This window comes from Thalassophryne amazonica, chromosome 10, assembly GCF_902500255.1.
Source record: "Thalassophryne amazonica chromosome 10, fThaAma1.1, whole genome shotgun sequence".
NCBI lineage: Eukaryota > Metazoa > Chordata > Actinopteri > Batrachoidiformes > Batrachoididae > Thalassophryne > Thalassophryne amazonica.
The window spans coordinates 42458737-42486182 of NC_047112.1; the positions used below are offsets into that span (position 1 = coordinate 42458737).

At 42.1% G+C, this 27446-nt stretch overlaps 1 protein-coding gene across 1 annotated transcript in view; it reads left to right on the forward strand.

Annotated features, from left to right (window-relative positions):
• Nucleotides 1-3650: 3650 nt before the first annotated feature.
• Nucleotides 3651-27446, forward strand: part of LOC117518095 (afadin- and alpha-actinin-binding protein-like) — a 29101-nt gene continuing 5305 nt past the window's right edge. Inside the window, exons 1-11 of the mRNA XM_034179157.1 lie at nt 3651-3749; nt 4059-4213; nt 7032-7235; nt 11743-11853; nt 11956-12091; nt 12216-12291; nt 22387-22564; nt 24021-24168; nt 24712-24848; nt 24975-25148; nt 25312-25429. Of these exons, the coding sequence (XP_034035048.1) occupies nt 3731-3749; nt 4059-4213; nt 7032-7235; nt 11743-11853; nt 11956-12091; nt 12216-12291; nt 22387-22564; nt 24021-24168; nt 24712-24848; nt 24975-25148; nt 25312-25429 (1456 nt within the window). The 5' untranslated portion in view covers nt 3651-3730. The remainder of the gene's footprint in view (nt 3750-4058; nt 4214-7031; nt 7236-11742; nt 11854-11955; nt 12092-12215; nt 12292-22386; nt 22565-24020; nt 24169-24711; nt 24849-24974; nt 25149-25311; nt 25430-27446) is intronic.

Consider the following 27446-nt stretch of genomic DNA (forward strand, 5'->3'; position numbering starts at 1 on the left):
CATGTAAATGGGGAATCGTCTTCACGGACTAAGGTTAATTATGGAGTTCCACAAGGTTCTGTGCTAGGACCAATTTTATTCACTTTATACATGCTTACCTTAGGCAGTATTATTAGACGGCATTGCTTAAATTTTCATTGTTACGCAGATGATACCCAGCTTTATCTATCCATGAAGCCAGAGGACACACACCAATTAGCTAAACTGCAGGATTGTCTTACAGACATAAAGACATGGATGACCTCTAATTTCCTGCTTTTAAACTCAGATAAAACTGAAGTTATTGTACTTGGCCCCACAAATCTTAGAAACATGGTGTCTAACCAGATCCTTACTCTGGATGGCATTACCCTGACCTCTAGTAATACTGTGAGAAATCTTGGAGTCATTTTTGATCAGGATATGTCATTCAAAGCGCATATTAAACAAATATGTAGGACTGCTTTTTGCATTTACGCAATACCTCTAAAATTAGAAAGGTCTTGTCTCAGAGTGATGCTGAAAAATTAATTCATGCATTTATTTCCTCTAGGCTGGACTATTGTAATTCATTATTATCAGGTTGTCCTAAAAGTTCCCTGAAAAGCCTTCAGTTAATTCAAAATGCTGCAGCTAGAGTACTAGCGGGGACTAGAAGGAGAGAGCATATCTCACCCATATTGGCCTCTCTTCATTGGCTTCCTGTTAATTCTAGAATAGAATTTAAAATTCTTCTTCTTACTTATAAGGTTTTGAATAATCCGGTCCCATCTTATCTTAGGGACCTCATAGTACCATATCACCCCAATAGAGTGCTTCACTCTCAGACTGCAGGCTTACTTGTAGTTCCTAGGGTTTGTAAGAGTAGAATGGGAGGCAGAGCCTTCAGCTTTCAGGCTCCTCTTCTGTGGAACCAGCTCCCAATTCCGATCAGGGAGAAAGACACCCTCTCTACTTTTAAGATTAGGCTTAAAACTTTCCTTTTTGCTAAAGCTTATAGTTAGGGCTGGATCAGGTGACCCTGAACCATCCCTTAGTTATGCTGCTATGGACGTAGACTGCTGAGGGGTTCCCATGATGCACTGAGTGTTTCTTTCTCTTTTTGCTCTGTATGCACCACTCTGCATTTAATCATTAGTGATTGATCTCTGCTCCCCTCCACAGCATGTCTTTTTCCTGGTTCTCTCCCTCAGCCCCAACCAGTCCCAGCAGAAGACTGCCCCTCCCTGAGCCTGGTTCTGCTGGAGGTTTCTTCCTGTTAAAAGGGAGTTTTTCCTTCCCACTGTCGCCAAGTGCTTGCTCACAGGGGGTCGTTTTGACCGTTGGGGTTTTTACGTAATTATTGTATGGCCTTGCCTTACAATATAAGAGCCTTGGGGCAACTGTTTGTTGTGATTTGGCGCTATATAAATAAAATTGATTGAATTGATTGAATTGATCTGCTTCAGTTTCCTCCCACTTCTAAAAAATGCAGATTAGGTGACTTGGTAACATTAAGTTGACGGTAGGTGTGAATACGTTCGTCTGTCTATATGTGTCTGCTCTATGACAGACTGGCTGTCTGTCCAGGGTGTACCCCACCTCTCCCTCACTCACTACTGACGTAGGGTCACGCCCCCTCATGACCCTTAACTGAAATGAGTGAGATTAGAAATTGGATGGATGGATAATTTGCTTAAAGCATAAAATCACCACATCTTTGTATTTGAGAACCAGTTACTCCTTAAATGTATGTATTTTCTTTAATAAAGAGACATTAATGATAATTAGTAGAGTATTACCTTTGTCTTAATTGAATGATCATTAACTGACTAAATTTTCAGCAGTACCATGAAATATTCCATGCAGCAGAAGGAATACAAACCAATTCAAAAATAATATATATATATATATATATATATATATATATATATATATATATATATATATATATATATATATATATATATATATATATATATATATATACAGTAGTGTTCAGAATAATAGTAGTGCTATGTGACTAAAAAGATTAATCCAGGTTTTGAGTATATTTCTTATTGTTACATGGGAAACAAGATACCAGTAGATTCACTAGATTCTCACAAATCCAACAAGACCAAGCATTCATGATATGCACACTCTCAAGGCTATGAAATTGGGCTATTAGTAAAAAAAAGTAGAAAAGGAGGTGTTCACAATAATAGTAGTGTGGCATTCAGCCAGTGAGTTCGTCAGTTTTGTGGAACAAACAGGTGTGAATCAGTTGTCCACGATGTAAGGATGAAGCCAGCACCTGTTGAACATGCTTTTCTCCTTGAAAGCCTGAGCAAAATGGGACGTTCAAGACATTGTTCAGAAGAACAGCATAGTTTGATTAAAAAGTTGATTGGAGATGGGAAAACTTATACGCAGGTGCAAAAAATTATAGGCTGTTCATCTACAATGATCTCCAATGCTTTAAAATGGACAAAAAAAACAAAAAAAAAACAGAGACGTGTGGAAGAAAACGGAAACAACCATCAAAATGGATAGAAGAATAACCAGAATGGCAAAGGCTCACCCATTGATCAGCTCCAGGATGATCAAAGACATTCTGGAGTTACCTGTAAGTGCTGTGACAGTTAGAAGACGCCTGTGTGAAGCTAATTTATTTGCAAGAATCCCCCGCAAAGTCCCTCTGTTAAATTAAAAATATGTGCAGAAGAGGTTACAATCTTGGTTCCAAACCAAGAGTGTGCATATCATGAATGCTTGGTCTTGTTGGATTTGTGAGAATCTACTGAATCTACTGGTACCTTGTTTCCCATGTAACAATAAGAAATATACTCAAAACCTGGATTAATCTTTTTAGTCACATAGCACTACTATTATTCTGAACACTACTGTAAGTCTGACTAATTAATTTGTCAAGTGTTCAGTCATTTGTCTAAGCAGGGTCTGGACTTGTTAAGCTTTGCAGGTGCATGCTGGCCATCTGTCTCCTCATAATGATTAAGTATCACTGAAACCATAAGCTGTAACAGTGAGCCGTGAACATTTTAAGACTGACATGCGTGAAGACCACAAATTCACAAAACACTTGTTCTGAAGATATAATGAGGCTTTAGATTCAGCTTCTTCTGCTTGTGCACTTATCAATTCCTGCTCCGGCCTGAATGCTTATAACTATAAGATACTGGAAGATTTGATTAATATGTTTATGTGCATATACAACATCTCGAGCAGAGGCATTGTTCCTGCACCTTTGGTACTCTTTGTATGTCTGGAAAAAACAAACACACAAACAAAAGCCCAGACACACCAAAAGGTCTGTGTGGGATTAGTGTGTCCTTCTGAGGATAAGAGGTTTGAGATAAGATGCTTTCCTGCTCCAAGTAGTAACCTGTTCAGTAGTCAACCTGCTGTGACTATGGTCCATACTAATAGTAGCAGTAGCGATAATAGTCTGTTATAAATCTAATATATTGTTAGGACATATGTTTTAAAATATTACACAAAAATGAACATTTCATTCAAGAATTTTAAAGAATCCAGACTGTAAGTACAGTACATTTGCTTGACTGATCTTCTTGACTTCGTCTTGATTCTAGTGTTTTTTTGTTTTTGTTTTTTTGCTGAGGTGTACTGCTGTTCTATCCCACATGGCGTTGAATGAGCGCTGCTAATCGGACTCTCTATTTCAGGAGCAGTCTGCGTAGGTGGATCTTTCAGTGAGCTTTTTGTGTCCTGCACGTGTGTTGGATGATTCAACAAAGGGTGCACTGCAAAGATGCGTGAGTCCTCTGTGGGTGAGTTTACAACCCTGTGTCGGTCTCATGATAATTCTAACGTCGGTTTACTTTCAGACTTCATGTGTAAGGAATGGCTTAATTTGTCAAAGATGGTGGTTGAATACTATTTATAGTTTTTGTGTCAGGAGTAACCTCAATTCCTGTTACATTTATTTTTAGAATGGCAAATATTTTGATATGATATGAAGTAATTTACACTTATTTTTCAGTGTCTTTACATACCTGTGTTGAAGAACATTAGTTTATATAAAGAACTGTCATAAGATGATGCTCTGGTGTACAGTATTTGTGCTTTTCTTTCCTCAGAATTTAAGGATGTCTCTTGTAGTTCTGCTGAATGTGGAGCGTCCACTTTGAGGCGGTTCAGCCGGCCGTCTCTGCTTCAGCACAGAAACTCTTATATGCTTAGTGCCTTCTGCACAGAAGACAATGTGCACGAGTGTCTCTCACATATTAATCAGGTTGGTAGACTTACTGTGCACATATAGTGAGTGATATATACAGTACTGTGCAAACGTTTTAAGCACCCCAGTCTTGCATAATGCATGTATGTCATGATGGTTTTTGTTTGTTTGTTTGTTTGATTTTAGTTTGCCAGGAAAAGACCAAATTTTAAATTTAGGATTGTTAAAAACAAACTAACTAAAACCCTAGATACTCATATGTGTGTGTGAGGGTGTCTGTGTGAATGAGTCAATGTGAGGCATAATTGTAAAGCACTTTGAGCATCTGGTAAAGCAAATGGTAAGCGCTATATAAATGCAGTCCATTTAACATTTACCTGTTGGCATGAAGAAAGTAATGGTTATATTAATGTGACATTTGACCCCAGTGACCTTGTACTTCACTCAAATGATTGACCTCTGGTTGACCTTGCCAGGGAAGTTCTAGAATCTACACAAGTGTGTGCCACTTTTGGTCCAAATTGGGATGAAAAGTAATTATTTATTTGCCGAAATTAATTTTTAACAGCAACGTTTGACTTTGACTCCAGTAACAATGATCCAGATGATTGATCTTTGGCAAATTTGATTTTGCTGGGTCAAATTTGCCAAAGGTCAATCATTGGGGTCCATATGTGTGCCAAGACTGATGCAAATCAGAGTGAAAAACTGTGGTTGACTGTTATCCACATATCACATTCAGTGAAGATTGGCCAAATGAACTGAGAAGGTGGACAACAAACACTCACACACACACACTCATCTTCAACCGCTTAGTCCAATCAAGGGTCGCGAGGGGCTGGAGCCTATCCCAGCAGTCATAGAGGGCGAGGCGGGGCACACCCACGACAGGACGCCAGTCTGTCACAGGGCCACAAACAGACAAAAAACATTCACACCCACTCGCATACCTATGGACAATTTAAAGATCCCAATCCACCTAACCCGCATCTCTTTGGATGTGGGAGGAAACCGGAGCACCCGGAGGAAACCCACACAAACACGGGGAGAACATGCAAACTCCACACAGAAAGGCCACAGGCAGGAATTGAGCCCATGACCTTCTTACTGTGAGGCAACAGTGCTAACCACTAAGCCACCGTGCTGCCCTGGACAACAAACAAATCAAATTTTTGACCTTTGGCCCCATGACTTTACCCTTTGACAAAACAAATCCCTAAAGGGCAACTCTGGGGTCAACCTGCATTCACACAGCATGTTTGGTGAAAACTCATTCAACCTTGGAGGAGTATTGGAACAAACACAAACAAGTGTTTCTCAACTTACCACTGTTCTTATTTTTTACAGTTTCCAACCATCCACTTTCTATACCCGCTTACTCCAATTAAGGGTCGTGGGGGGGTTGGAGCCTATCCCAGCAGTCATAGGGCAAGGCAGGGTACACCCTGGGCAGGACACCAGTCTGTCGCAGTTACACAAAATTTTGTTTATTAAACAAAATAGTATGTTAAAGAAAGAAACCTTATCCCTTTGCAGGTTTATAGCCCAATACATGAATCAACAAAGACAACAAATGGGGTTAATATTAAATTAGTGCATTGCCCGTGGGGATCCATGGGCTCTAGATGGGGTAGTGTTTATAAAATAGGTAGCTGACATTTTTCAAGAATGGTAATGAATTATGCAATGTTTCTATAATGATTTTAACTGAAAGTGCAGGAAATTAAAAGGCTTTGTGAATAATTGTGTTTATTATTTGGCACACTTAGTTGATGTCATGTTTTACAACTGGCAAGGTTGAGATATTTCCTTTGTTCAGATCTTGTCTGGTTACCAGGGACTGATTAATGGTGATATCAATGTCCATTGTTCACTGTTGTTACCTAATATCCCCAATTTCTCCAAAAATATTATTCCCACAACTCTTTTTTTTCACAGTGTTCATCCTTGACCCAAAATACATAAACACACCAAACAGCAAAAGTCAGTTCTCCCCAGTCTCTCAGTGACGGAAGTTACAAACACATCCACAGAGGCCACTTGGCTTTTTATATATAGATGATTTACCGCCCCCTGGTGGAATGGTGTGAGTCCAGAATTTAATAATCTTCTGTTGCTCTGAGGATTAGTAAGGTTAGACCTTACTTGTGTGAAGCACCTTGAGGCAACTCTGTTGTGATTTGGCATGATATAAATGAAAATAAATTGAAATTGAAAAAAAAAAAATCAGCATCCATTGTTCACTGTTGTTACTTAATATCCCTAATTTCTCCAAAAATATTTGTCTTAACAATGTTTCTGTGAAGGCTCTCAGTTGTCCAGGTGGTTTCCCTAGTAGAGAAGCTTGAATCTTCGACTGGACTGGGTTGCTTGACGTGAGGACATTTCGCTTTAAATCCTAGCCCTAACAACTCTATGTTTTCACAACGTTCATCCTTGACCCAAAATAACATACGTAAACATACCAAACAGCAAATGTCAGCTCTCCCCAGTTTCTCCATGATCGAAGTCATACACACACTGAGGCCACTTGACTTTTAATATATAAATAGTGAATTACTCCCTCTGAGATTCTTGCAAACTATGGGTCAGTTCCTGCAAAATGATTCAGTTTTAAAGCTATATGATCGTCACAGAAAATTAAACTGTGTCATACTACAGTATAACCATTGGACCAACAGTATGTAATCCATCAAAGTTGGATTTTACTGCATGTCTTTCCCATAATTTATCAGTCTGCAATACTGCTAAATAAAAAGGAAAAATATTGAGTTTTCTTTTACTTTTCAATAATACATAGAATACATGCAGGAATATGTTAATGACTTATAGAAACATTTTCTTTTCATAAAGGCTTTCTTTTTCCATTTTGTAGGAGGTCTCATCTTTTGGCCTCCCACCGGTTTTGATGGAGTCGGCCAGGAGCTCAGAGCTCAATGTTGTGTCTGTGCTGAATAGTATGTATGACCTGATTCAGCTGCACCGCAGGGGCCTGCGGACTCTGGAAAGCATGGAAGTGGAGCAGCATAAGTTGAACAGCAACATGGACTTCCTGCAACTCACCACCACTCGGTTAAAGGTACAGTAACTATCTCATGCCCGTATATAGAGGGGGTTCAGGGGTTCAACCGACCCCCCGAGAATAATGCTGATTTTTTCCTGCTGATTTTTTTCTGATATGGATATCAACGTTATGTATTTTCTTTTCATTGATAATAAGCAACAAGCACTAACTGTTACACAGCTATTATCACACACCCTCAAGTTTCAATTTCCTCTGCCAGAGTAATCCCTTAAGTGATGAAAGGGGAAACTGCTAGATACACTTTTCCCATGGGGGTTGAGAATTTTTGCTCCCTGGTCCCTATCCTCCTCTGATATCCTCCTCTGATATTTTCACGCCTGTCGGTTGCGTCATTCGCAACCGACAGGCAGGTATAAAGTTTGCATTAATGTTATCTTGGTTCTTCCTGGGTGGTTCTTATGGTAATTGATCCAATCCCAAGCAAGGACTATTTGTATATAAATCTGTATTTCCTAAAATGATACATTTTGGGTTTCAAATGAAATTTATGTAGCTTTTTACCCCTCGAAATCCTCAAGAAGCTTCTGCTTCGGGGGGCTTCGCCCCCCTGAGCCCCCCACGAGGGCGTTGCCCCTAGACCCCTCCAGGGGCCCTGCGGCCCACTGGACTCCCAACTCAAGGATTTGAACCCCCCCCTTCACATTCCTATATACGACCCTGCTATCTTACAATTTTTTGTGCTCAAATGAAACATTCAGATACTATAGATTTTAGAATATGCAGGTGTACAGTTTTTCTTAGATGTACTCAAATAAAGATGACACAATCATAAATCAAAGCACACTGATTCTTCCTTTTTTATTTATGGGAATCAATCACTTGATGTTGCAGCAGATATTTATTAAAAATTAATCTTGTTTTTCCATATTTCTCTTGGTGCGTGAACATCCATTGCTAATACACTGGTCACAATAATATCCCCTTAACGCCTGAATTTATATAGCTGTATATAAAAAAATGTTTTATGTGTGTTTTTGCCTTTAAGTAGATGGTAAATAATGTTGAGATTATTAATTACACTTTTGCACAAAAAAATAAATAGTAATTTTGGTATTTTGGTAATAATTTATGTTATAATGTTATAATAATAATAATGGTATGTTGCAAATTTGCGACAACAGGCATACTGGTCAATTTGGTATGTTGCATATTTGAGTCAAATATTGTAGCATATATGCGACAATAGACGTTAAGGGGATATAGAGATATTGGGATGGTGGTGCATTTTTCCTACAAGTGTATGAGACACTCTAAATCTTACTGTGGGGTATATTTTATTTATGGTTCTCTCAGAATCAGTCAACCTTTAATGTATGTTACTTTTTGCTTTTGAGTAATGCCTAAAGTTGTGTACAAAGATTATTGAGTATTTCTCAGGGATTAGAATTTTACTATAAAAGTGACAATGAAACCTTATCTGTGTCAGAAACAGTTTGTTGCACTGTTAAACGAACAGTCTATTTTAATACAATAATTAAGTTAATGTAACTCAAACTTTGAAAAAAGTTATAGTCACTCATTTCCATTAATTCTTCTAACTCAAAAATGAATTATCATAATAACTCAGTTCCTTTAAGTGCATTTAAAGTTTTGGGGCATTTAAGTGTTGGTGATGTATTTCCAGTTCATTCCATTCACTCATTTTAATTGAGTTTATGTAATGGAGGCCAGCAGGTGTTGCTGTGCATATGTAGTTAGTAAATCTCACTCCCAAAAGCTCAAAAGAATTCTCTGGTCGCAAGGCCAGTGCCCTGGGTTTTAGCCTTCTGGTTAGAGAGTCCAACTTCCATGCCGGAGATTGTGAGTTCGCATCCCGAGGGGAGCGAATGGGTGGAGTCATAACAGCACAACACAGAGTCAACAAGTAAACCAAAAAAAATCTAATCCAAAATGTAATGCAAATTTTTTAGGCAGAAATTTATTTGTCACTTTTTTATTGAAAAACATTAGATTTACATAAGTTTAATTAACTATAAATTGTTAAGTTACTTAAACTTTAACAATTAAATTTTTGAAAATTATTTTATTTATTTTAAGGCAATCGTTTTCCTCAAATGATTTGAGTTCAACTAACTCATTGAGTTTTACAGTGTGCTGTGACGTACTCCCCAACTGTGAACAGATGCCAAACAGAAGGCAACTTAATGTGGAGCAGCACCACCTAGCAATTGCTAGACTGATAGCAGGGAGTAGCCAAGTATAGGTCACTGCAGAACCTGGAATGAGCCAAAATGTTATCTCTTGGCTCTTCACACACTCCAGGCAAACTGGGACTATCCAGGAAAGCCAGAGGAGATGGCAGCACCGTGTAACAACCCACCAAGAATGCCATTGCCACACAATTTCACTTGCATTTCAAGAAGGCCAGGCGACTGAGAGTGTCCAGACAGGCAATACGAAACTGCCTTCACCATTGTGGGTTGAATGCCAGATGTCCATACGAGCTGAACCCTTGTCCACCAGATATTGAAGAGAATGAGTGTAATGGCCAAGGCAGTGTGTCAAGTGGACACGTTGCCAGTGGTCATTTGTGCTTTTCAATGATGAGAGCAAAGTCAATTTGTTTCAGTCAGACAGTCTGCAGCGTGTTTGGAGGCACAGTGCTCAATATTATGCTGATGTCAGTGTCCAAGAACTTCAACAACATGGTGGTGGTGGTGTAATGATTTAGGCAGGTGTGTCAACTGACTACAAAACTGACCTGATCATCATGAATGAGCAGGTTACCTGGACACCATTATTAAACCCCATTATAGTGCCTCTACATCACCGCCATCACCCACATTTCCAGTTCATAGATGACAATGTCAGACCTCACGTAGCCCACGCCATCACTGACTGCCAGCTGAAGCTGGAGCTTCTCATTTGGAGTGGCCTGCACATTCCCCAGACCTCTATTCCACTGAACACATGTTGGATCAGCTGAAGAGAGTCTGTGAATATCTTCAGTTTCCAAACAGTGTGCAAGAAATTACTCCAGATGGTGCTGCAACAGGAGTGGTCATACCTTCCACAGGATTGGATCATTAGACTCATAAACAGTATGAGAAGGAGGTGTCAGGCTGCGAATGATGTGAGGGTGGTCACACCCAATAGTGATCACTTCACAGTTGTCCTTGTATTTTTGTGGATGCAGGGGTTTGATAAGAATCAGGGTTCTCCCCAGACAATGGAACAACGGACCCTGCGCCATTACAGTGTTATCACAGCGCCGTTATACTGTGCCCTGTTCTCAGGTAGTTTTCTAATCCAGCCAGGTTGTCTGTGCTGAACTGCCTGCTCGCCCCTTCCCCACTGACAGAGAGCCGAGCAGAACAGGGCTGCAGCTCAGAGTGAGAGAGGACAGTGTCTCACATTGAAAAAAAACAAAAAAAACTCTGTCAAAGTCTTCCAATAAAAACAGCTCCTTCTGCCTGCCTAGCCAGCGTGAGAGGGAGGAGGAAAAAGTGTGAACAGCAAACGCTACATGCTGTAAAAAAAAGCAGCGAAGCAATTTTAATCAACGATTATCTTCACCACACAGCCTCAGTGAAACAGTAAAGTGTGAAGAACTGATTCAGAAAGTTTTTCATCCAGGGTTTCATCATTAAAAGAGCAGATTTTCTTGTTTACTTCTTCCTGTTACTTCTTACAGAATTTTTTTCTTTTTTTTTCTTATTGTTGTTTATGCACCAATGACCCCAGATCAAATTACTTGTATGTGAGAACTTACTTGGCAATAAATTGGATTCTGATTCTGATTTGATAATCAAATCAGTCCGGATTTAGCTCTTGTTCAAACAAGACAATTAGGGGTTTATATTGTTTTTAAAAAGTATGCAATCCCACTCAACAATGTTGAAACCCCCCCCAAACTGTCAACATGAGAGAAAAACTCCGCCTGTCTTACTGGATTAAAAGTGCAGTGTGTTGTTTTTGAAGAAGAGACCAAATGCTATGTCCATCAAATTTTAATGTGTTTTTAAAACTTTTCAACATTATTTTCTTAACTTAGACAGAAAAATGCAAAAAAAGAACTTTGATATTACAACAAACGTGTAATTTTTTTGTCTATTATTCTTGCTTTCAATACATCGAAAACCAGTCAAAATGACTCGCAACACGCACCGCCTTGGGTGATAATTGCCAACAGCACCGCTATACTAAAAATTTCTGGGGAGAACCCTGAGAATGTTCTGCTACCATTCTCCAGACAATCTTGAAATCTTGAAAATTGCTTCAGTAACGTATTACTTGATGAATATGAATAAAGATTACTTTCAGTAATATCTTACTAAGTTTTGGTTTGACTTCTGATATTAATAGAATATCCCTGTATTATTGTGAGCACCACTTGCCTTAATTACCATGCAAGGCGTTATGTAAGGGGACCTTCCCTACATAACAGTCATAATCGAAAATGGTGGACTGCTGAAGAAGATTGTGTGCAATATATAATCATCATTATAAGTTTAATCAGAATAAATGATCTTCTCTTTACTGTTTTACCCCTGTGCCTCAGGATCAGCTTGAAAACTGTAAAAGGGAAAACACAGCACTACAAGAGAGAGAACGCCAGCTCCAGGTGAAAGTGAAAAGCTTGCAGGCTTACTTGAAAAATGAAAAAGAAGAGGTAATTTTTTAAAATTACTACATTGGGCAGAGTAGATTTTCCTATGTGATATAAGTACAGTAAAATGAATACTATTTCTGTGGCTTCTTTCACCCTCACCAGGTGCAAAAGCTTCATAACATAATTGCAAGCCGGGCTATCCAGTACATTCATGAGATGAAAAGGAAGGAGAGAGAATTTAACAAACTGAAGGAACGCTTGAATCAGCTTCTGGTTGACAAAAAGGATAACAAACAAGGTTCACTGGGAAATCTCTCGACATTTTCAAAAAATTTAAAACTACAAATTGAACCAAAATCTTTATGCATAAAATGCAGTTTAAGATGCCATTTGACAGTTATTTTTTTCATCCTGGTCTTCAGCCATTGACGTATTAAACTACATTGGAAGAGCTGACAGGAAGAGGAGCCTTTGGAAAACTGGAAAGACGGAGGCTAAGTAAGTTCACAAACACAGGAGATCAGAGAAAGTACTTTATACTGGTCCTCCAAATTCTGAGTGGCAGTCAGATTGTGCAGTTGCATTTGAGAAATGTTTGTGTTTGAATGAATGAATGAAATCTTTATTTTGAACATGTAAAGACATTAAGAGCCATTATGATCCCTTCAGATTTGTTCCAATTTTTTATGGGTAGATATATGTTAGAAATGAACAAAAATCACATTTTATATCCTTGAGAGGGTCCGCTTTTTTTAGGGGGTCCTGGAAATCTGGGGTCAAAATGAGCCAAATTGGCAAATCACAAAATTTAGGTTTTTGAATGCTCATATTTTTGTGCGCCCTGAGTGAACCAAACTGATTTTCATTTGTGTTAGTCTATCAGGTATGGACTCTCCAAAAATGAAAATTCTGGCAGCTGACTCAGTGCGCAGCCCACAGGTGGTGCTGCAAATCGCTGTGTTTTTGTAACTGTGAACATTTTCACAGGGGCGGTGTGGCCTGCCCCCTTCGTCAGCCAAGGTCTTTTATGCATGTAATGACAGATTAGGACCTCTTACATTGATTGGATGAAAATTTTGGCAGCTGACTTTGTAGTATAGGGGGCGCTTTTTTCCACCAAAATGCAAAATTACCACTTTTTCTCAGTGATTTCTCCATGGGTCCTAAGTCAAAAGGGATGAAATATGACTCATATTGTCACTCAGCATCTCTAGTTTCATTGGTAAAGAGAGTTTTGTGGCTGGTTTTGGTATTGACCCTTTTGGCACTGTTTTTGTTGGACTACTTCCCGAAGAGGCCAAATATGGTAAATTGGCAACTTCTGCCGATTTTCTTGAAACTTGCAGAATTTGCTCCCATAACAGGGTAAAGGGGCCTCTGTAAGTTTGAGTGCAATGTGGCAAGCCACTTTGGCTGTAGGTTGCCACCTGGTGGCCAAATAGGAACTAAACGGCAAAAATAAACACTTTCAAATAACCACATATTTCATATAAAAAGAATAATGTTATTATTAACTATCAGATTAAAAAAGTAAACCCTAAAGTCATTCTAAAGTCAGTTATAAGCAGAAGCAAGGCCGTTCTAAGCAGAAACAAGATGATAATTGGTGAGTTGCTACTGATGCTTTGAAATCACAGAGGCTCAGTGAACACAGCAGCAGCTCGTCTGGCTGTTGCGCTCTGATCGCTTCCTCCGTGTTTTATTATGAAATAACGCTGAATTTATGTGGAAATGATTGTTGTACAAAAGCTTCGGATATCTGTCACTGAGATAGATGATGACTGGAGTGTAGTTTTAAGCAGAAACAAGGTGATAATCAGTGAATCGAGGCAGACGCACAGAAATGACATGTATATTGAAGGCAGGGTGGAGTGATTTTAGTGGGGACCGTTTGGTCAGCGACACCGGGTCAAAACTTCAAATCAATCAATCAATCAACTTTTTTCTTGTATAGCGCCAAATCACAACAAACAGTTGCCCCAAGGCGCTCCACATTGCAAGGCAAGGCCATACAATAATTATGAAACACAGTCTACGTCTAAAGCAACATAACCAAGGGATGGTCCAGGGTCACCCGATCCAGCCCTAACTATAAGCCTTAGCGAAAAGGAAAGTTTTAAGCCTAATCTTAAAAGTAGAGAGGGTATCTGTCTCCCTGATCTGAATTGGGAGCTGGTTCCACAGGAGAGGAGCCTGAAAGCTGAAGGCTCTGCCTCCCATTCTACTCTTACAAACCCTAGGAACTACAAGTAAGCCCGCAGTCTGAGAGCGAAGCGCTCTAATGGGGTAATATGGTACTACGAGGTCCCTAAGATAAGATGGGACCTGATTATTCAAAACCTTATAAGTAAGAAGAAGAATTTTAAATTCTATTCTAGCATTAACAGGAAGCCAATGAAGGGAGGCCAACACGGGTGAGATATGCTCTCTCCTGCTAGTCCCCGTCAGTACTCTAGCTGCAGCATTCTGAACCAACTGAAGGCTTTTAGGGAACTTTTAGGACAACCTGATAATAATGAATTACAATAGTCCAGCCTAGAGGAAACAAATGCATGAATTAGTTTTTCAGCATCACTCTGAGACAAGACCTTTCTGATTTTAGAGATATTGCGTAAATGCAAAAAGGCAGTCCTACATATTTGTTTAATATGCGCTTTGAATGACATATCCTGATCAAAAATAACTCCAAGATTTCTCACAGTATTACTAGAGATCAGGGAAATGCCATCCAGAGTAACGATCTGGTTAGACACCATGCTTCTAAGATTTGTGGGGCCAAGTACAATAACTTCAGTTTTATCTGAGTTTAAAAGCAGGAAATTAGAGGTCATCCATGTCTTTATGTCTGTAAGACAATCCTGCAGTTTAGCTAATTGGTGCGTATCCTCTGGCTTCAGGTGATTTGAGTATCTATTTCCGACTCCATGTTGTGAAGTTGGCCATATTTGTGGAATTTTCTTCTGAACATATTTGATCCATAATCAAAATGTAATCATGTGCGCACTGCAACAACTTTTAAAATATGACAGGAGAGGAAAATATAAAAGTGACAAATCACTGCCTTTTACAGTGTCCATCATTCAGCAGGTGCTCATCAGGCTACAGAGAGGGCTCTGATCTAAAGTGGATTGGTTCACCACACCCAGGGATATGTGTGAAACTTAACACCATATTACAGGAGCATGGTTTGAAAAAAATAAATGGCCGGTCTTTTAATCAGCAAAATACATTACCCACTTTCCTTGAATCGGCTAGTGTCAGTGCTGAACTTCATTTCATACCTCTGTTACTGGGCACATCCAGACTGCTCTGTCCAGTATATGCAAAGGGTTTTTAATGGGATACATTGCAATGGGGTGGGACATTTTGTCCTATATGAGTAAAGTCGTTCTACAAAATCCGGTATATATGGGTTTTATTACGCAGAAAACCTTACAAAAGCATTGGGACTTTTACTTTTCTCTGGTGAGTGCGAGTATCCGGTTCATACATTTCATACGATGACAGTTTAGGCGAGTTTTACCGTCATGTCAGTTTTAATGATTTGTATACTTTACAAAAGTCATTAATATACGGTGCATCCAGAAAGTATTCACAGCACTTCACTTTTTCCACATTTTCTTATACGAGGTCTATTAGAAAAGTATCCGACCATATTATTTTTTTCAAAAACCATATGGATTTGAATCACGTGTGATTACATCAGACATGCTTGAACCCTCATGGGCATGCAAGAGTTTTTTCACGCCTGTCGGTTACGTCATTCCCCTGTGGGCAGTCTTTGAGTGAGGAGTCGTCCACCCTCTCGTCGTTTTTTCATTGTTTATGAATGGCTCAGAGACTGCTGCTTTGTTTGATCAAAATTTTTTCAAAACTGTAAGGCACAACTGAGTGGACACAATTCGATAAATTCAGCTGGTTTTCTGTAAAAATTTTAATGGCTGATGAGAGATTTTGGTCTGGTAGTGTCGCCGTAAGGACGGCCCACGGTGCCTGACGGCGATCTGCGCTTCGAGGCGGCAGCGTCTCACCGTTTCAAGCTGAAACCTTCCACATTTCAGGCTCTGTTGACCCAGTAAGTCGTCAGAGAACAGAGAATTTTCAGAAGAAGTCGGCATGAGGAGTTTATTCGGACATTCTGTGAGTCCTGATGGCCTGCACGTGATAACAAGCCTCAGGTGTTCAGGGTGAGGTCCTAATATTCAGCCACACGTCAGCCACTCAGTCCTGAACGCATACCACCTGGAGGGAGAAACAGAAAACAAAAACAAAGCCAGCCAAACACCCCAGCCCACAACAGTACCCCACCCTCACGGGAAGCCTCCCGGTGACCACACGAACCTGGGCCAGGAAAAACACCCCCCTCCAGGGACCATGGCTGGAATGTTGGCTGGGAGCAAAAAACACCTCCTGCAGCTTCAGTCTCAGCTCCGTGTGCTGACGATCCAGCTGAGAAAGCCTGTCTCCAAGAGCCTAGCGTTACTGCGCTCTGAAGACAGCTCCGTCGTCAGCTGCTCAACCTCATGTGAATTTCATCATGTGGTCATTGACCCTCTCAATGTTGAGCTTCTCCTCTTCTAGTTTTTCCTTCAGCTGGATGATACGAGCTTCCAGCCGCCTCTTCTCTGCCAACAGGGAACTCTGTGTTGAGTCTATAGATCTCATCTTGGAGCTCATCCTTTCACTCCCTGAGCCGGTCTGCAGTAGACAGCTCCTCCTGCATGTGTAACATGTCTCCCTCCATGGCTTTAAGCTTCTTATCACTGTCTTTAGCATCATTAACTGCTTCATCCCCGAACATTCACAGCTCTTCCAGTCCTCTCATCTGGTCTTTCATTCGGGCCTGCAGTTTCTTCAAGTGCTATAAGACATTATCGTGATTTTCAGTAGCATCTTCAAGATGGCCTTCAAGCCCTCCCAGATCCAGCTCCCGTTTCTTCTTGGCAGAGTGGGCCTGGAAACATTACCTATATACATCCTCCAGCTGAATCTTCATCTCCTCCAGTCGCTGCTCCATGGCACGCTTGGACCTCTCCAAACTATGAACTCTTTCCGAAGTCATCCGTCTCGGTCTTGAGCACTTTATTAAATCGGTCAAGTTCATCTTTCAGGTCTGTAAGAGTCTTTAACTCTCTTGCCAGGGTCAACACTTTTGTCTCCTTCTCCCTGGCCTCCGCTTCGGCACGATCATACTCCTCTGCATATAGAGTAGCAATACGTTTCTCTTTGGCCCACATCTGGTCAGACTTTTTTTGCTTCCTCTCCAGATTGGAGACGATCTGCCGAAGGTGGTCCTGGTCTACCAAGAGGTCATCCATTTCTCCTGCTGCAAACGGATCTCTATCTTATCCAGTTTGTCTATAGGCTGAACTTTTCGATTCCAGCTGCCGCTGAACACCGTCCAAATTCCCATTGGACTCCTTTGAGGCCCTCTTCAGCCCCCTCTACTGACAAGGTGTTCTATCCTGCCTTTGTCTTTCTTTCAGCCAGCTGAGTCTAGAGAGCAAAGACGTACTTCTCTACAGTCTTCTTGCTCTCGTTCGCTTCTTTCAGCTTCTCCCGCAAAATATACCCGTCATCCTCCATCTACCCTAGGCGGATGGAGAAGGAAGGTGTCTAATGGATTTCCTCTTGGAGCAGCTCCGGGGTATCCTGCAGCTGACACTCCAGTGCAGAGATATCTTTTGTTGAATTTGATGGTCTTGCCTTCTGTTTCATTTAGCAAACCTGTTAGAGTCTCCACCTCTGACTGCATCTTTGCATTCGTTTCTGTCAACTCTTGCTTCTGTCATACACTTTGCACAGATTTGGCCAGGAGTTCTTAAACCTGTGCATTCAGCCTTCTTTCGACCATGTTCAGAGTCTGCTTAGTCATAAAACAAAAAGAAAAAAAACCCCAATAACCCCCCCAGGGAATGCCACAACCAAACCCCAGGGTGCAAACTGGGAGGAAAGAAAAAAAAAAGGAAAAACACAAACAACCATACCAACCCCTCCCCAGAGGACCGTCCCATCAAACCCCGGGAAGAGGAGAAAAGAAAAAACACAACCCAAACTTAAGCTTGCAAAAAAAAAAAATCTAACCCCCCCGGATGACATGTAGGGACCAACACCCCCCAGAGGACATCCTGCCAGCTCCAGGAGTAATAACCACAGCCGAGGTCCCTCTGGGATCCAAAGTCACCCACGGGGGCTCCCAGTGCCTCCCAGAGGACCGTTCCATCAAGCCCCAGGAGACACCCCCCCATGACTAACAACAGACCCAGCCCCGGCTGTCTACGGCTAGATGGTCCCACAGTCATTTCCCCCCCAGAGGACACCACAGTCACACCCTGAGGGTGGAAACTGGGGGAAAAAAAACAAACAAACAAAACAACAACCCCAACCCCACCCCCTCAGTGCAGGGGAAACTGGAAGTATGTCCAGTGTCACCTACCATGACTATACCCCAAAAGTCAAACGGGAGGAGTGGAACAGCGGTAATGGCATATGGCACAAAACGGCGCCACCCCTGTGACTTTTAAACCAGCCACCAGCTGCGGGTATATTCCACTGCCCCAAACCTCAGCTACGCCAATGGCGTACAGCTCAAAGGCGCGCTGAAGCTGGAGGTGGAACAGGGAATTAACAAAAAATAAACACCCCTGACGGTAATTTGTGACGGTAATGTGGCTCAGTCACCAGCAGGGGGAGCCAGAGTGCTAAAAATAAAAAGCCCTGTGGCAACTGAGTAAACTCAACACACGCTGCTTTAATTGTGAGCAGCTACGTGTAGCATACAGCTAAAGTGTGATTTAACTAATAAGTCCGGAGCTGATACAACAGACGTAGTAGCTATCTTCACCCGGGGAGACGGGGCTACAACTGTAACAGCAGGACGCAGAGCGACCCGTGCTGCAGAACTCCACCGTGCGCGTTCACCCTCCAATCACACACTCATGCAGCTCCTGTCTAACCTCTTATCTGGTTGGAGTGTGAAGCGAAGCCGTCGCTGATCACACTTTACGCCGATCCCATAGATAAGACAACACCACAGGAACACGGCTGCAAGAGAGTTCAAACTATCATTCAATTTTAGGTTCACTGACACGCACAACCTGGGCGGAGAGCACCTGCAACTGATCCCGGATAACTTCCAACGTCTGCTGCCGCCTTCCCGGCAAAAATACCGTCTCTGCTTCCGCTGGTCCATTGTTAAATGGCCAGAGACTACTGTTATGTGTCGGACGCGGTCGGAGCACCGACCCAGCGTTTGACAGGACCCAGCATAAAATAAGCAGAGCACGGTTCAAAAGGTAACAGAATTTAATAAACATAATAGTGAGTGGAGTGATAAACAACCCAAAAGTCCACGGTCTGGTGAGGTGGAAACACGGCGCGCTCTCAGCAGTGCAAACGGTCCGGAGCCACAGCAGTTCGGACCCAGGGACCCCGGTGACACCACCCAGGCGGCTGCGACAATCCGAGTCTGCGAAGGAAGAAATCATGAGGTGAGTCCAACACTCTCCACACAGAGAGACACAGCTCAAAGGTGCACACAATCAGCAAACACTTCCTGGCTTTAATATAACTCAGCTTCTCACCCTGCAGGCACGGAACAACTCAGTTCAAATCTCCACTGCAGCAGAAGCTGATTAGGTGATTAGCATAGCGTAACAGCTCAATATAACAAGGTGTGAGGGACACCAAATCCACTGTCATTACTTCATGAAAGTCACCAAAACCAAATTACCTCAGGAAGTGTGCTGAAGAGCGTGAGACCTTACCCAATCCTCCTTCACAGACTGTGGCATCAAACCTGGAGTGGTCTCTGCATCCGTAATGGTGAGATTGTTCTCCTGACGTCAATCTCACACGTCTGCTCACAAGGTCGAGTCTCTGGCAATCACACACTGTGCATTCAAGGTTTAAGTGCAGCAAGCTATGATCAAGACAGATACACCACAGCTGTGAGTCCTGATGACCTGCACGTGATAACAAGCCTCAAGTGTTCAGGGTGAGGTCCTAATACTCAGCCACACGTCAGCCACTCAGTCCTGAACGCATACCACCTGGAGGGAGAAACAGAAAACAAAAACAAAGCCAGTCAAACACCCCAGCCCACAACACATTCCATTGTTAACAGACATTTTGTAATGAAAGAACGTGCAGGCAGAGTCGCATGTCGGGTCGGACCCGACCGCGGTGGGTCGCGACAGGAAAAACACCTCCGTTGGAAACCTTAACGGGCAAGTTGGAACATGCCCAAGCTGTTAAACAATTTCTCAGTTACTCACTTGTTGAAAGCCATCAAAAGCCGCCTGAATTTTACAAATGGTTTTCAACACGGGGGTGTTTTTCCTGTCGCGGCGCACACAGATTTGCTGAGTCGTCACGGAAACGACTCGGTGAATTTGCGCGCACGTCTTTCATTAAAAAATGTCCTTAAACAGTGGAATGTCCGCATAAAGTCCTCAAGCCGGCCTCTTCTGAATCTTCTCTGTTCTCTCACGACGTCCTGGGTGAATTAAGCCTTAAATTAGGATGTTTTCAGGTCGAAACAGGCTGATGACGGCGCCTGGAAGCGCTGCACGACGTCCCGCTCTGTGGGAAGTCCTTACACCGACAGACACACCCCATAATCTCTCATCAGCCGTTAAACTTTTCACCGAAAACCAGCTTAATTTCTTGAATAGTGTCCACTCGGATATTCCTCACAGGTCCAGAAAAAATTTTGATAAAGCAACGCGCGCCGTCTCGAGCAGCGTGTGAAACAAAGGAATTCAGCCGAGAGGGCGGGACCACATCTCACTCAAGGCTTGCCCACAGGGAAATGATGTCACCGACACGCGTGAAAAAACACGCATGCGCACGAGGGTTCAAGCATGATTGGCGTAATCACACGTCATTCAAATCTATATAGTTAAAAAAAATAAAGGGTCGGTTTATTATCTAATAGACCTCGTATTACAGCCTTATTCCAAAATGGAGTAAATTCATTTTCCCCTCAAAATTCTACTCACAACACCCCACAATGACAACATGAAAAAAGTTTTTGTTTCAATTTGTTTTTTTGCAAATTTATTAAAAATAAAAAACTAAGAAATCCAACATACATAACTATTCACACCTTTTGCTCAATACTTTGTTGATGCACCTTTGGCAGCAATTACAGCCTCAAGTCTTCTTGAATATGATGCCACAAGCTTGACACACCTCTCAAGCTCCATCAGGTTGGAATGGGAGCATCTGTGCACAGTCCAATAACAAACGACCACTTAGGTTTAGATCAGGGGGCCGTTCCTCACAATCACACCTCTCCAGGTGTCTGTATCATTTCCCATGTGTGTGTTGAAATCCCCCAGCAGAACAATGAAGTCCCCCACCGGAGTCTCATGCAGAACTCCAATCAGCGACTCCATGAAGTCAGAATGCACCACACTGCAGCCCGGTATATACTCACAAACAACAGTCGGATTCCCCCCCGCCCACCCAACGGTGCAGGGAGGCAACCCTCTCCCCTACTGCAGTAAACTCCAATGTAGTGGCACTCAGTCTGGAGCTTGTGAGTATCCCCACACCCGCCCGGCACCTCACACCCTGGGCAACTCCAGAGAAGAATAAGGTCCAACCCCTATCAAGGACAGTGGTTCCGGAGCTGAGGCTGCGCGTGGAGACGAGACCCACCAGATCTAACTGGTAGTGCTCCACCTCCCGCACAAGCCTCTGGGGGACCTCCTTCCCCCTCAGCGAGGTGACATTCCACACCCCCAGAGCTAGAATCTGCCGCCCGGGTCTGGTCCATCAAGGCCCTTGACTTTCACTGCCACCCATGGGACAGTGCACCTGACACCAGTGGTTCCTCCTGTGGGTGGTGAGCCCACAGGGTGGAGATGTAAAGTCCACATTGCCTTTTTGGGATGTGCATGGCTAGGATCTTTGGCAAGCCCGACCACTAGGCGCTCACTGACAGGCCCTCCGTCCAGGCTTGGCTTCAGTGGGGGGGCCCCAGGCTTCCCCTGGGCCAGGTCACATTTCCTCTTCCTCGTTTTGCCATGGAGTCATTGTGAATATGGCCCCTCGCCTGACACCAATGTGCCATGTGAGATCCTACCAGGAGCACGAAGGCTCCAGACAACATGAGTCTCAGGGTCATAGGGGCACACAAGCCTCTCCACCACGATAAGGTGATGGATTTTGTTTTGGCAGTGGTCAAGGTCACTCAGGTCCTTTTGTTGATTACTACCAAACTTGGTATGTGAATGCTGAACCTGATATTGCCATAAAAATAATTCTGGCAAAGCGCAGAGTCAAGGATTTGATTTTTTTTTTTCCAACCCAATTTGGGCCAAATGTGGCACACACTTTGGTAGATTCCAGAATTACACTAGCAAGGTCAGCCAAAGGTCAGCCATTTGGAGGGGATGTCAAGGTCATTGGTGTCAAATGTTAGATTGCTGCCTGGAGCTGTGACTGTCTTCATGGCCAGGGGTACTATTACCTAGTCTTGCATAATTTTAAAATATTTGCTCTGTCGTAATTGGATTTGTGTTAAGGTAACATAGAGGTCAGATATTGGTAAGTAAAACCAGATGATTGCCTTCTCATTCTCAGGCATGAGGGGGAGATGTATAAGACCCTGTTGAGTGACTACGACCATCAACAGAAAGAGCTGGTGCTGGAAAATACAGAGCTGAAAAAAGTGTTGCAACACATGAAAAAAGACATGATGTCCATTCTCAGGCCAAGGAAATCAGCTCTGAAAGGCGACGAACACAAAGATATGTTACAGGTTGGATAATTTTATTCAGACCTTACTTTCTTTATTATTTTCAGTAGTTTGAATATTTGAAGAAAACAAATACAGTAGACTGTTACCACAGTGCATTACACTTTTTAATCTAATCTAATCTATCTATCTGTCTATAAACCAGTGAGTGTAAATGAGCTCATTGGTTTCTGTAATGCTGGTGGTAATGTCTGCAAGCATCTCTTCTGATGGGACATTGTCAGGGAGCCGCGGTAGTAGTAGTAGTAGTAGTAGTAGTAGTACAGTACTCTTAGTTGTGTTGCTGCCTGCTTCAGTCTGGCCACAAACGTCATCCTCAGCTCAGTAGATACATCTGTCATAGCAGGTGTTTGGGCATCATCTGCTTCTTTAACACTACACTCCTCCCAACATCTACTCCTTGCATTCACACTGCTCAGTACCATACTGCTGTAACCTCTGGATCTCCAGTTTTGATAGTAGCTTTGTTCTATTGATGTTAGAACACTATGCTACCAGGTGCTTCTTGGTCAGTGGTCTTCTCTTCATCCATAGTTCCCACATGCGCTGCATGTAACTGCTCTCATTGGGTCTGCTGTCATAGTAGCACTCCATCACTTCCATGTTGTCAGTCCTTGTCCATGTATGTCTTGTTCCAGTAGCCAATTTCCCATCAGGGAGTCCTGATTCCTAAACAACTGGTTCTGCATCCACTTCCAGTAGAGACATTTGTTCCGAGGTATGCTGGGGGAGTGGCATGGGAGATCTAGCCCGGGGACCCTTACTGGATGTATGTAAGTAGAAGAGGGAAGTTGTTAATCAGATTAAGTCCTCTGGTGTCAATGAAATTAATAATAGGTGCACTACAGGTGCAACAATGAGAGAACACCCAAAACAGGAATAGTTTTACAGGTGGAGACTACAGACATTTTTTTCCTTCCTCATCTTTTCTGACTCATTTTCACTAGTTTTGCATCTGGCTAGGGTCAGTGTCACTACTAGCAGCATGGTGCAGTACCTGGACCCTACAGAGGTTGCACAGGTAGTCTAACTCCTACAGCAGGAGTGGCCAAGTTTGGTCCTCGAGAGCCACATTCCTGACACTCTTAGTTGTCTCTCTGCTCCAACACACCTGAATCCAATGGACCGAACTTGGTCACCCCTGTCCTACAGGATGGCTGGACAATATGTGCCAGAAGGTTTGCTGTGTCTCCCTGCACTGTCTCAAGAGCATGGAGGAGATTCCAGGAGACAGGCAGTTACTCTTGGAAAGTTGAACAGGGCCATAGAAGGTCCTTAACCCATCAACAGGACCGGTATCTGCTCCTTTGTGTAAGAAAGAAGAGGATGAGCAGCACTGCCAAAACCCTACAAAATGACTTCCAGCAGGCCACTGGCATGAATATATTTGACCAAACAATATATATATATATATATTTTTTTTGTTTGTTTGTTTTTTTGTTTTTTTTCACTATGACAGGCTGATTCAGAGGAGGAAGAAGATGTATTTGATTCCACTAAGGAAAGTGTGCAGCTGTCATGTGTTCACGCCCGGGAGAAGCTGACAAATAGCATCCGCCTCCAGTGGAGACGTCTGAAAAGCCACGTTGAGAGACTTGACAGTCAAGGTGGTTATCACACAACACGTTACATTATGGAGCATGCAAGAGCAAACAAGGAACCTTGTTAGAATAGCTGCTATAACAACACAAGTTTTCTTATTCTTGGCTTTTTACAGCATTAATTTCACAATTGACATGACTGAGGATTCACAATTTGTATTAGTTCAATATACATAGATGAATTATAGCACCATTTTCTACTCATTATTGCACCTATTTATTTTACATGCATGCATCATTTCATCCTGATGTCCTACTGCTACAGTGAAATCTGTCACCTTCAGGAGCTCATCCATGCACTTGCAGCAAATTTGAGAGTATGAATGCCCTCATACCTGACCACATAAACAGTTTAACAGCAATTTGCTACTTTAAAAACTTGCCTTGTCTGTTTTCTCAGTATATAAAATGTAACACTGGAAGATCACAGAAGTGTCTTCAGCTTCTGCATGAAGTTCCAGACTGTATCCACTATTACGGTGTATCCAGTAGCAGGAAGCTGAATCTCAATGTACCAATAAAAATGGGTTTTCTGGTTTGTTTCTACAGTATCTTTGGAACAGGCGGGTGAACACACCAACATCGATCCTTGTCCACAAGCGACTCATCAAGACGAGATGGACAGACTAAAGTTGGAGATCCAGCGGTGTAAAGATTTTATTCAGACACAGCAACAACTCCTACAGGTAAGCCTGGAATTACTTCAACCAGGGGAATGAGTCAACACGAAATTACTGAGGCTCTTTCTGGCTGACTGAAGCCTTTTTCTAACTCACTAGTCTAGTTTAATCAAATTGGAATATTCCTTGTAGCAACAGGTGAACTTGCCTTGTGATGAGGAAACAGCTTCACTCCTGAACAACTGCTACATGCTCCGAGAAAAAGAGCACCTCAGAGAGGAGTGGAAGACTTTAGAAGAGAAAAGAAATGTCTTTGAGAGGGAGAGGAGGAATTTTACTGAAGCTGCCATAAGACTGAGTCATGAGGTCAGTTAATAAGTTTTTTAAAATGGGAATAGAATAGATCTTGAGAGATAACATAAGGTAAAGTTTTGTAATACTGTTAACATTCAAACTGTGTGACGAGTGAAATGTTTCTCTTCATTACATCAGTATGTTTTCAATGACTTGGTTCTGGTTTCACTTGCAGAGGAAAGATTTTGAGGAGGATCGTGCAACGTGGCTCACACACCAGTTTTTAAACTTGACTCCATTTGATGACACAAAGAAACCCATCATGTCAAAGTCAAAAAGTGCACTTTCAATATGTGAGTACCCAATCCTTCACTAATACATATTGCAAGATGTAATGTCATTCGTAAGTATCTGAAGCATTTGAGGCCCTATTTTACAGCTTGTGTACACTGGCATTCAATTTCAATTCAATTGATTACATTTATATAGTCCAATGCACAACAAAGCTGCCTCAAGGCGCTTCACACAAGGCATTGCTAGTATACAACAAATGCAATTTTCATTTTCACACCTAGTGCATCCAGAAAGTATTCACAGCACTTCACTTTTTCCACATTTAGTTATGTTACAGCCTTAATCCAAAATGGAGTAAATTCATTTTTCCCTCAAAAATGTACTCACAACACCCCATAATGACAATGTAAACAAATATATATTTTTTAATTTTTGCAACTTTATTAAAAATAAATAACTAAGAAATCACATGTACATGTTTTCATACCCTTTGCTCAATGATTTGTTGATTCAGCTTTGGCAGCAATTACAGCCTCACGTCTTGAATATGATGCCACAAGCTTGGCGCACCTGTCTTTGGGCAGTTTTGCCAATTCCTCTTTGTAGCACCTCTCAAGCTCCATTAGATTGGATGGGGAGTGTCAGGGCGTCATTTTCAGATCTCCCTAGAGGTGTTCAATCAGATTCAGGTCTGGGCTTTGGCTGGATCACTCAAGGACATTCACAGAGTTGTCCTGAAGCCACTCCTTTGATATCTTGGCTGTGTGCTTAGTGTTATTGTCCTGTTGAAAGATGAACCTTTGCCCCACTCTGAGGTCAAGAGCGCTCTGGAGCAGGTTTTCATCTAGGATGTCTCTGTACATTGTTGCATTCATCTTTCCCTCAATCCAACTACTCTCCCAGTTCCTGCTGCTGAAAAACATCTCCACAGCATGATGCTTCCACCACCATGCTTCACTGTACGGATGGTGCCTGGTTTCCTCAAAACATGACGCCTGGTATTCACATCAAAGAGTTCAGTCTTTGTCTCATCAGACCAGAGAATTTTGTTTTATGGTCTGAGAGTCCTTCAGGTGCCTTCTGGCAAACTCCAAGTGGGCTACCATGTACCGTTTATTAAGGAGTGGCTTCTTCTTGACCAGTACCATACAGGCCTGATTGGTGGATTGCTGCAAAGATGGTTGTCTTTCTGGAAGGTTCTCCTCTCTCCACAGAGGAATGCTGAAGCTCTGACAATGATCATTGGGTTCTTGGTCACCTCCTTGACTAAGCTCCTTCTCCCCCGATCGCTCAGTTTAGATGGGCATCCAGCTCTAGGAAGAGTTCTGGTGGATCTCAACTTCATCCATTTATGTATGATGGAGGCCACTGTGCTCATTGGGACCTTGAAAGCAGCAGAAATGTTTTTGTACGCTTTCCCAGATTTGTGCCTTGAGACAATCCTGTCTCGGAGGTCTACAGACAATTCCTTTGACTTCATACTTGGTTTGTGCTCTGACATGCACTGTCAACTGTGGGACTTTATATGTAGACAGGTGTGTGTGTGTGTGTGTGTGTTTGTGTGTGTGTGTCTGGAGCTCAATTTTGAGCTCCAGTACTAAATTTGCTCCAGTACTAAATTTGCAGAATCTAAAAAACAAACAAAAACAAAAAACAAAACAAAAAAACGACAACCTTTTTTCACATTGTCATTATAGGGTGTTGTGTGTAGAATTTGAGGGATTATTTAAAAAATTAATTTCATCCATTTTGGAATAAGGTTGTAACATAACAAACTGTGGAAAAAGTGAAGTGCTGTCAATACTTTCTGGATGTACTGTATGTCAAGCAGAGTTTTGCTGGTATTTACAAGGTGCAGTATGTAATAAAAGTGTTCATCCAAGTCTCATAGCAGTCCCTAAAATTTGTAGAACGTCTTGTATTTGTATTTGTTTGATATGCTTATGTATTTTGGGTCAAGGATGAATGCTGCGAAAATGCAACATTGAAAGGACTAATATTTTTGGAGAAACTGCGGATATTACGTAACTACACTGATCAGTAGACTTTGATAATTACATTCTGGACTCAGTAAAT